The 11990-nt window shown below is 32.5% G+C and overlaps 1 protein-coding gene across 1 annotated transcript; it reads left to right on the top strand.

Annotated features, from left to right (window-relative positions):
* The first annotated feature begins 6613 nt into the window (after positions 1-6613).
* LOC105640113 (Leucine-rich receptor-like protein kinase family protein) lies at positions 6614-11990 on the top strand. Its single transcript, XM_012224343.4, has 4 exons — positions 6614-7134; positions 7281-7330; positions 8748-11359; positions 11438-11990. The coding sequence occupies exons 3-4, from the start codon at positions 8815-8817 to the stop codon at positions 11806-11808; spliced, it is 2916 nt and encodes a 971-aa protein (XP_012079733.1). The 5' UTR covers positions 6614-7134; positions 7281-7330; positions 8748-8814; the 3' UTR covers positions 11809-11990.

Raw genomic sequence — 11990 nt, forward strand, 5'->3', positions numbered from 1 at the left:
CTAGTTAACTCACTAATAATCGAGATATGTCTATAGCAGATATTGATCTGCCTATGTGTTGGCAAGGTCCTGCTCCATCATCGCCAATCTCACTGCGTCTATTTCGTGCAAATATGTCACACTTTCTCTTGAATGCAGGATCTTACCAAGTCTTCTGCCAACTCTCCCTCTGTCTTGAGACACGCACTGCAGCTTCTTACCACTTTTTCGCACCCTGTAGGTGAAGTCAGCATACAATAGAGAGCACAATTTCTCCCAGGCCACTTTTAGCATAATCGTAATAGCCTCTTCTCATACGAAATGCTGCTGCAAAAATGAAAAATAAAATTTCAATAAAGAGTAAATGAAGGCCCATATACACAGATTATTAATTACATTGAATGAAGATATAACTTGAACCAAATCGTACCTGAAACTCTTCCCAATAAAAGTCTCTCGCCTCTTGTGGTACGACATCCCATGTGTCTCCTTCTTTATCTAGATATAGCTTGATTATCCTCCTAATTTTCCTTGATACTCGAGAGGATGGATATATCCCGAGAAAAAAAAATATAAGTGAAATATAAGGAGACGAAAGCATCAAAATCTCAACAAAACCAAGTTCAAAGGAAAAAGTAAATAAGTACTTACTATCCTGCTACCAAACTGAGCTTGTTACGTGGCTCTGATGAAGCTGTAAAAGAAGTGACAAATGCTATCAATACAGATAAATAATTAATATATAACTGAAATGACAATAAATGACATTTATGATTATCTGGTGAAGTAGGTGACTGTGAAGCTAGTGAAACTCTGCTAGTCTAGGAAGTGGGGTAGAAGAGGAAGGAACAAAAGGAAGTGATGGCGGCACGGAAGGCTGAGCAGAGGATGAAGCCCCAGACGTACCTGAAGAAGAAGGAGGAGGGATAGTCCCTCCACGTCCACGTGCACTGCGTCGTCGGCCATGACCTCCACACAGACCACTACCGAACGCGTCTGAATCAACCGCCTTGCCTCTAGCCATATGTACTACAGATAACAGAACCTACATATGTATGTATACAATTATATGAATTGTAGAACATGTGGTAAATATGTATAAAGAAAATGAATAACATTAAAATTCTTCATTAATAATATTATATATACATATATTAATTTATTATCCATAATACATAATGCATTAAGTATTTCTGTCTTCATCATCATCTGCTTCCTCTTCTTCTTCTTCCTCTTCTTGATTTGCATCTTTTCAAGTACCCACAATGATTTGATCTTCTTCCTCTTCATCATCTGATGCTCCTATTTCAATATAAGTTCCGTTTTCATCATCCAGTCTATCCGTGAAATCTTCAACAACTTGCATCGGTTACGTATCAATCGCAACTTCTTGAAATGACTCAGATATTACGAGTAAAGTAGATTGTTTGGTTTCAATTTCATGAATAACTGCCAACGTTTGGCGTAGGATCAAACCATTCACATTTGAATAAGATTGTGCACTTGATTGGTAAGGATGGATATTCTAACTCTAAAACCTCAACCAATTTGTCATAAAAATCATTTGACTCGTCACTGTAGTTTGATCCCTTTATGCAAACACCATTGTTCATTGTCTTTCTGCTTGTCCCATAACCCTTAGCGTGAAACTTGTAACCATTTACAAAGTAACCAGAGTAGACATTAGCAACCGGTAGAGGTCTCTTTACTGGATAAGTAATGAATCTGTTATCAACATCGCTTGCCGAGCTTCGAGCCTATGGAAAATAGTAATGACACGAGTGAAATCTAAGAATGTACACATATGTGTTGTGTCACGCCCCGACTTTAATCACTAGAGGAATTGTCCGCTTTGGTGTAGTCCATGGACGCCCTACACCTCAGTGTAGTCCCCGCACGCCCTACACCTCACGGTTTTGTCCCACAGGTGAATGGGAAACTTCCCAGGAGGTCACCCATCCTGAGATTTCTATTAAGCGAGCACGCTTAACCCTGGAGTTCTTCCAACTCTCCAGCCATTCCACCAAAAGGCGCCTCTAATTATTAGTTTCTCCCTTTTCGATATATGATTCGATTTATTCTTGTGTCCCGCATTCCACTACCTTAGCTAGCCTGCCATTCCCTCGATCGCTTTGCCGGGTCGGGATGTCACATGTTGTGTAACCAGAAAGTTATTTCATTTTTGCATAAAGGAATTTTAATTGTATCGATATCTAAGAGGGCTTTATTTTGACACCTCTTGTGATTACATGGACATCTCAACTTATTACCATCCATACAATTAGGATTACCAACTGCAAACTCTATAAACGATTCCAATCCTCGCAAGAATTTATTTTTTAATATCGTATTAACCTCATACCTCCAGTACATCCAATCTTGATTAATCCGCATTTTTTTACATAGTTAACACTTTTTTTATAAAGGGCAAATTATATGTAATTGCATTAGTCCTAAATTATCCTTAAAACAGACCAAAAGTAATGTTCCATTTACATTTCTAATATAAGAGTAACTATATATGTTGTAAACTCACTAAGGTTATTATTTCTAACTAAGGGTAACTATACATACATAATATATATATAAACTTATTATAATATCAGTAAGTGTACAATTCCTCATATTCAGTTTTTAAAAAAATTTCGGCAGCACTTCGACAATAACATTATTAAATCTCAAGTCAAAAGACACTCACATAAACACTTTTATATAATCCCAACATTCTCCAAACTCAAAATGGCAACTACTAGGCCTCTAACTCAAATGCATCATTCATATGATTTCTACTCAAATGAAAACACAAATCAACATAAAATAATTTCAAATAAATAAATTTCAAAACCAAAGAAAAAATGGCACTCATTTATTACCATTATCTCTTTATTCAAATATACTATTTTCCATTGCTTATTAATACAGTGTCTTTAACATCATTTCTTATCTACCCCCAACCAATTCATTAATTAATGATTTTAGTTCAACAAATCAGTAATTTAGCGCCTTTGAAATTTTAAACTAAGATTGAAATTGGTCTTTAATATTTTAGTTTTCAACTCGATGAAGGATTTCTTAAGCAATGTATTTAACGTTCTTTTCTATCTTGGCTTGACCGATTCATTGAATGTATGATTTTAATTACATTTAAGAATTTAAACCATAACTAAAGTTAGTCTTTAAAATATGAGCAACTTACACCTTTTTTTTTTTTCTACCTCAATTTCTTGCTAACACATTGAGAAACAAAACCCAAAAAAATTGGGTTTGAAAGATACTCCGTGTTGGGTGAGTTGAGTCAAACGTCTCTACACGCGACATATGTGAAACACTTACTCTCATTTAGCAGCTCATCCTAGTTGGTTAAAATTCTTTGCTTCAATATCAAGTGAAATGATACCTTTCCAAGTCTATATAATGTTCTTCACATGCTGGTTGTTTAAAATTTATATTTATATTGTTAGTCTAATTAAATTTAAATTAGTCATATAAAGAAATAAAGTGTTCTTTAATATTACAAGCTTTAATATGTTAATTACAATGACACCTAACTAAATTTGCCTATGAATTAAGTAAATTCGTTATTGATAAAAATAAATTTTTAAAATAAAAAACAAATAACAAAAACCAAAAACCAAAAAACAAAAAAACACAAGCTAAGGCGACCTACCTGACCAGGCGAAGAAGATGTAATCTCTAGCAAGAGAGGCTTCTCCGGTGACCAACGCTGCAACAAAGCAGAGAAGGACTGGAAACGGCACTGCAACAAAGAGGAGAAGGAGAAGAAGTTGCTACGCTGATGCAAGGCGACCAAGGGGTTATAAAACCCTATTTTTTTGCGACCAACGTCATTAAAAAATCGGTTGCAATTTTTAATTCTGTGATGTTATTTTGTTGTCAGACAAATTGCGATCGATTTGCGACTAAAATAATCGGTCGCAAATCCGTCACAAATTCGGTGTCAAATTAGTTGCAAAAGGGTCGCAAAATGAAAACCAAACTGGCGGGAGTTATTAGCGATAGAATTAGCAACGGATCTACTCGCGGTCGCTAGTCTGTCGCAAATTCTGTCGCCATTTGGTCGCAAATCTGTCGGTGGATATTCAATCTCCCAATCGTCGCAATTGGTCGCAACATTGCGACTGACGTAATCGGTCTCAAAAGTGTATTTTTTTGTAGTGTTTGAAGTTTAATTTTAGTTACAATAACACCATTTTAAATTATATTCAATTTAATAAATAAAATATTATTTTCATTGGATCTACACTATCTCTTATGGTCAAGTTAACCAAAAACTCATTATTTAACAATACCCTAACTAATGTTAGTTAGAAATTTAAATTCATAAAATGCCAGATAAAATAAAGAACTTTAGTTAGTTACAAGAATAGAATATTAGTTTAGATTTTTATTTTGCCATTTTTTTAGAATGAAAATTTGTTTATACTTAAATTAAATCTCTTATAAAAATATGTTTTATTTATTATAGGCTCATTTTATTTTTAGAAAATCATCATGTGTTGGGTCTCTCAAATGGATAAACGATCTTGTCAATGGTGGGTTTGTTTTAATAAATTTGATTCTTTAATATCGTCTTTGGTCAAAATGGATTTTAAGCATGTAAATAGAGAATGCAATCAATTTGCAAATTGTTTAGCTAAAAATAACATTGATTCTATGAAACCTTTTGTGACATGGGTTTAAATTTATAGTTTTTATGTTCTTATATTAGGATATTGGTCTAGTTGTTTTTAATCTTATCTCAAGAAGAAACAATATGATTTGTGCTCTTTGATCTATTTTTGTATATTTCTTCCACGTTTTTTCACTTAACTTTTCTAGGCTAGGTATGAGTGTATTGGGAAGCCTATTTACTTGGGTTAGTTGCTTAGAGGCTTAACCTTTAATTTCACCCCGAACTTTTTGAGTAGTTATAATTTCACTCTAAATCGACCTTTATACTATGAGCACCTTGAACTTATTAATCTAATTGCAATTACACCCTAATTGAATTAATAACCCAACTCATTGTTTTTGCATCTTAAAATTAGTTCAATTTTAAAATCAAATATTCAATCTTGATTTTTGTATTTATTATATTAATACTTGGATTTGATTTTATTATTTATTGTTTAAATATTTGGGTATATAGTCATTTTTTTACATTATTTTGATCAAAATTCCGACCTTAGTTTACTTTTAGGGTGCAATTGTAACAAATTGACAAGTCCAGGGCGCTGTAATTCACTTTTAGGGTGCAGTTACATCTTGAAAGTAAATTATGGTGTAATTGCAACTAGATTGACAAGTTCAGGGTGCCCATGGTATAAAAGTGGATTTAAAGTGAAATTACAACTACTCAGAAAAGTTGGAAGTGAAATTGAAAGTTAGGCAATTGCTTGTATAAGTTAAGTTCTTCCTGGCATATTAATAAAATAAATTGAATTTGGTGATAAAAAATAAATAAAAATATTCTATATTTAAGATGAATTGATTATTTTTTTATTTTAGTATTTATATAACTAAATATAAATATAAATTTATTTATTTATAAGAAACGGTAATGGGAAAGGAGTCTGATTTGTGGAAAAAAAAGGTTAAATTGACTCTCACGAAAATAATATTTTATTTATTAAATTGGATACAAGTTGAAACTAGAGTGCTATTGTAATTAAAGTTGAAGTTTAAAATACTAGGAGAATAAAATTAAATTTAGTGTATAATTACAACTACATTCAGAATTTAGAGTTTTTTTTTTAATGATTTAGTCAATTTTTTTGTAAGTAGTACTCAAATTTTGTCTTTTTTTTATTTTATTTTATGCTCCTTCCCCAAAATGGCATCAAATGATTTTTTTTCTTATATAATTAGGAAACATAATTTTCCTCCGATTGTATAACGTAAAAATTTATTTACCTTGCTAATAAAATGTGCTTCCTGACCACTGAATTTGTATTCTCATCTTTACAGAGATTGATGTCATTTAGCAACTCAACTAATACCCCGTTGACTGCCCCCAAATATTTTATTCAAGATCTGCCACCATGGACAAATTAGTATAAAAATAAATAAGTATAAGAGGAGAAGATAACCTAAAAGAACAATAAAAATTATACTTAACTGGCTTCAGACCTTCCTATTGGTAAAGCAAAATTTTTTGCCCAGTTGTTTCAAAACTAATTCATACCTTGGATCGAAATAATATTAGGATTAAAACTCGTTTATTGACAAAAACAACTCTGAACTTAAACATAAATTGAAATTCAATTAATTTTCATGAACAAATTCAATAATCTATAGATTCCAGAACTTGTGACTAACAGCAAATATAAATAATCAATATATGGTAGCTATTAATATGTCATATATCATATGGAGATAAAATATTATTAGATATCTGCAAAATCGAATTATGGTGTTAAACACTTTGAGTACAGAGATGGTAAAAATATGCAAATCTTAGATATGTAATACGTCAACTTTTACATATCACTATCTTTGAAACTAAACTACACACAAAAACAAGATCCAAAATATATGACTTCATAAAAAATAAAACAAAATAAAACAAAATGAAAAACAAGCAGTGTGATGTTACTCTTCCTTTCAGTTTTGCCCACTAAACGAGGTGTCACTAAATGCCAGAAACACATACAAAATACAACAACTGGACCAACTTTTCTCCTTCTCCAATTATCTTTGTCTCTATTTCTTCTCTGCAGATTCTCTCCTTCTCTTCCCTTTCCCTCTATCTTCCAGAAATAATAATTAAAGCTCCTTTTCTGTTTCTTGATCATCATTCTCAGTTCCCAAACATTTGCTTTCCTCGGAAATGAATTCCCTTTCTTTTTCTTGGGCTGATTCCTACTATTCTCTTCCTTTCTTGGAAACCAAATCCTATTTATTCTTTCTTTGAGTTTCTTACTTTCTCCCATCCAAGAAGCCTGCTGTTTTTCCTTCGAGAATTCAACTTTCTTTTTCTTTTTTCTTTTTTCTTTTCTCCTCAAGAAAAGAAAAGGAACAACAGAAAGATACTATAATTTTCTATTTTCAGCTACAAAAGTTTACGTTTCTAAAGAAATTCCAGTTTCCATTGTCTTTTAACAGAAACAAGAACCTGCCTTTTCCTTATTCATCACAAGAATTGCATTTCTGCAGGTAATTTCTTGAATCTTTTTTCATTCCCTTTATATATGTATACACACACATATAAATATATATATATCCATGTTTCTGGTTTTGGTTAATTAAAGGAAAAAAAAAACACGTTGAAGATCAAATTTTCATGATTCTTTTTTTTCCAGGACTATAAAAATAATGGAAATCAAGAAATTGACGCGACTCCAATTTTCAGGTACTGTGCAATTATTTTCCTAATTTTGAACTTTTGTTTTTTACCTGATTGATGGGATCATTAATTATTAAGACAAAAATGGATGATGAACATGGGAAAGTATTCATATAACTTCTAATTAAAAGTTATGATTTCTTGTACTTGTTTTGCTAATTTGGTGGGAATTATTCATGATTAAACAGTTGATATATATTTGAAGAATTATAATAATTACTATTTTAAGAGAAATATTACTTTTTTGGTACTTTTCTTTACTTGCTATTCAAATTAAACCCATAATACTAATTAATGAGTAACTTCAAAGTATAATCTCTTTTTTATTTTCTTGATTATAATAATAATCCACAGCTAAAGACAAAATTGACGTTCTAACGTCACCTTGTTCTCTTTCTTTACTCTCTCTCTCTTGTCTGTTCTTCAACCTGAAGTCTTCTAAATTATTTTACCTTTTCCTTATTATATAACTTTAATTTTCCTTTCTGTATTCGATTTTATTTGCTTATTTTACAATACATTCTTACACTATACATCAGTTGTTAATACTTATTGATTTGATTAATTATTAGTTAATTAATTAACTAACTAATACTACCATGTTATTCCAAACAAAAAAATAAATAAAACAAAAGAGTATTTTCCGTGCACAAGGCTCTAATAAGTAAAACATTATTTCCTCTATCTCCTGTAATTTGACACTTTTTTTTTAATTTTTTAATTTCATTTTATTTTTCACAGGAAATATTAATTAACTTTTTATAACTTTATTTTTTTTTTGGAATTATATTTTATTTAAATAACTGATAAAGGAGTAATTTACTTTATTGATATTATTTTTCTAGAGTTAAAATGGTTTAATCGTTTTGTTATTTTTTTGTATAAAATTTAAAAAAGTACCAAATTTAATGAAGCGAGGTTTGTGTAACCTGGTCCAGATATTGATTCAGTTAAATAACTAAGTAGATAAGTCATTGATTTAATCGGTGGGTTATAAAAATATTAATAATATATATTAATTAAATAATTATAATTTAAAATAATTATAATATAATAAAAATAATTAAAAATATCAAAAAAATCAGTTTGGTCAATGGTCTGGTGCAGGTTGACTGATTCAACCGTAGTCAGCTAGTACAATCCAGTTCTCTTTCTTAAATAGTTCAAAAGCAAAAATGGTCTGCTTTTGAAGCCGGTTTTCAGGTTGATCTGCCGGGTCGGGCCGGATTTAATAACTATGAGTTTAACCGATTAATAGGCCGAATCAAACAGTCTCATAATGTCGGTCTGTAAATAATGTAAGTTACTGAGTATGGTACAAGAGGGCCCGTAAGCTGTCCTATCTAATAACACCGAATATATCTTTTGTTGAATTTTTGGTGCATCGGACGCTGAACTATGGATTTTTTGTTTTCCTGTGCAGCTTGTTGGTAATCATGGCAACAACTGAATGAACAGTTTAGCTAGATAGCTAATTTTCAGTTTTCTAAATGGGTAGAAACTGTTTTCTTTCTTTTCAATTCCTTTCATTTCTTTCCTTCGTTTACTTCTCAATTTTCTTGCCTACTTTTGGTTTGAACATTGAGACTCGGGCCTTGCTTCAATTGAAAAAACAGCTTAAAGACCCTTTAAATGTTCTGGAATCTTGGAAAGAATCGGATTCTCCATGCAATTTTTCTGGAATCAATTGTGATCCCATAACAGGGAAAGTGACTACGATTGCACTTGACAACAAATCTCTTTCTGGTGAGATTTCAAATTCCATTTCTGAACTTAAAAGCCTCACTACCCTTTCATTGTCTAGTAATTATCTATCTGGAAAGCTTCCTCAGGAGATTGTTAATTGCAGCAATCTTAGATTATTAAACCTGTCAGTAAACCACATGGTTGGAGTTTTACCTGATCTGTCTTCTTTAAAAAAGTTCGAGATTCTTGATTTGGCATTGAATTACTTCTCCGGCAGATTTCCTACTTGGGTAGGAAATCTAACAGGACTTACCATTCTTTCTATAGGGCAAAATGAATACGATGAGTGTCAAATTCCTGAAAGTATTGGAAATTTGAAGAATTTGACTTTGTTGTTTCTAGCAGACTGTCATTTAAGTGGAGAAATTCCAGAATCCATTTCCCAACTCACAAATCTTGAAACCTTTGATATGTCAAGAAACAAGATTTCAGGGGAATTCCCAAAATCAATTTCCAAGTTGCAAAAACTTTCCAAGATTGAGTTCTTTCACAACAACTTGACTGGGGAGATTCCACAAGAGCTTGCAAACCTTACTCTTTTGCGTGAATTTGATGTATCTTCGAATCAAATGTATGGAAAAATTCCTGAAGGAATTGGTAATTTGAAGAACTTGGTTGTTTTCCAGTTATACGACAACTTCTTCCATGGAGAACTACCGGCTGGTTTTGGAGATATGAAGAATCTTGATGGGTTTTCAATTTATGGAAACAAATTTTCAGGGGAATTTCCAGCGAATTTTGGCCGGTTCTCACCACTAAAGAGTTTCGACATATCTGAGAATCAATTTTCAGGTTCTTTCCCCAAGTATTTGTGTGAAGGGAGAAAGTTACAGTACTTATTGGCTTTAGGAAACAATTTTTCTGGTGAGTTTCCTGATTCTTACGCAGAATGTAAATCTTTAGAAAGGTTCAGAATCAATAAGAACAAAATGACAGGGCAATTTCCAGATGAGTTCTGGGCGTTGCCACTTGTCACTATACTTGATTGCAGTGACAATGATTTTACTGGTCATATTTCCCCCAAGATTGGATTATCTACCAGTTTAACTCAGTTGATTTTGCGTAACAATAGGTTTTCTGGTAAGCTTCCATCAGAATTAGGCAAGTTGATGAATCTGCAGAAGCTTTACTTGAATAATAATGGCTTCTCTGGTGAAATACCTTCTGATATTGGGGCTTTGAAGCAGTTGACATCTTTGCATTTGGAGGAAAATTCATTTACAGGACCTATACCATCAAAACTAAGTCACTGTACTAGATTGGTGGATTTAGATCTTGCTTCAAATTCTCTAAATGGACCTATCCCGCAAGATATTTCATCGATGAGTTCTTTAAACACGCTCAATCTTTCGCAGAACAAACTTACTGGTTTGATTCCGGAGGATATAGGGAAACTAATGCTAAGTTCCATTGATTTGACCGCTAACCAATTATCCGGAAGAATTCCTTCAGTTCTTTTGAATATGGGTGGTGATAAAGCATTTATGGGGAATAATGAGCTTTGCATTGATGAAAATTCCAAAACTGTTATGAATTCTGAGTTGAATGTTTGTGCGAAAAAGAACAGTCAAGAAAGAACACTAGGTGATAAGTCGGTTTTATTGTCTACCATCATATCTGCATTGGTTATTGTTTTAGCTGGTTTACTACTTGTTAGTTACAGGAACTTCAAGAATGCAGAAATGGATTTGGAAGGACAAAAAGATCCGAAATGGAAACTCGCATCGTTCGATAAGCTGGATATTGATGCAGATGAAATATGTAAATTGAAAGAGGAAAACTTGATTGGAAGTGGAGGAACAGGAAAAGTTTATCGGTTGGATTTGAAGAGACTTGGTTGCACAGTAGCAGTAAAGCAACTATGGAAAGGTGATGGTCTTAAGCTTTTAGCAGCAGAAATGGAGATATTAGGGAAAATTAGGCATAGGCATATACTTAAACTATATGCAAGTTTACTTAAAGGAGGATCAAGCTTTTTGGTGTTTGAGTACATGGCAAACGGTAATCTATCAGAAGCACTTCATCGAAGGACTAAAGACGAAAAGCCTGAGCTCGATTGGCGTCAAAGGTATAAAATTGCTTTAGGTGCTGCTAAAGGAATTGCATATCTGCATCATGATTGTTGTCCACCAATTATCCATAGAGATATAAAATCAAGTAACATTTTACTTGATGAAGATTATGAGCCTAAAATTGCTGATTTTGGAGTTGCAAAGCTTGCAAAAATGTCTTCTTCCAAGAGTTGTGATAGTAGCTGTCTTGCTGGCACTCATGGATATATTGCCCCTGGTGAGTTTCTAACCTTTCTTCCTTCTTTCATATCCAAATATCCAGGTTTCTAATTTTTATGCTGCTTTTGCATTACAGAAATGGCATATACTCTAAAAGTGACGGAAAAGAATGATGTATATAGTCTCGGTGTTGTGCTACTAGAATTAGTGACTGGTAGAAGAGCTATTGAAGACGCATATGGAGAAGGGAAAGACATTGTCTACTGGGTTTGGACACATCTAAATAATCGCAAAAATGTACTCAAAGTTCTTGATGAAAAGATTTCTTCTGAATCTGTTCAAGAAGACATGATTAAAGTCTTGAAAATTGCAATTCTCTGCACAACAAAGCTTCCGAATCTGCGACCGACAATGAGAGAAGTAGTGAAGATGCTTGTTGATGCTGATCCTTGCAGTTTCAGGTCTCCAGACAACAATTTGGACAAAAATGATAAGCTTTTTCTTTGATGTTTTCTTTATTGCTAGTTAGTAATAGTCCATCTTTCAAGATCCATTCTTAAATAACTCTAAGTTTATATGTATTTGTATTTATATTTGTATGATCAAGTGCTTAATTAGAGGAGTGAAATTGTGAATATATGTTTTGGTTTGGAAAAATAAATAAAAATCTTAGCTTTGGTTTGCTCCAA

The sequence above is a fragment of the Jatropha curcas genome, chromosome 9 (assembly GCF_041381405.1).
Source record: "Jatropha curcas cultivar XTBG-Jc1 chromosome 9, XTBG_Jcur_1.0, whole genome shotgun sequence".
NCBI classification, from domain to species: domain Eukaryota; kingdom Viridiplantae; phylum Streptophyta; class Magnoliopsida; order Malpighiales; family Euphorbiaceae; genus Jatropha; species Jatropha curcas.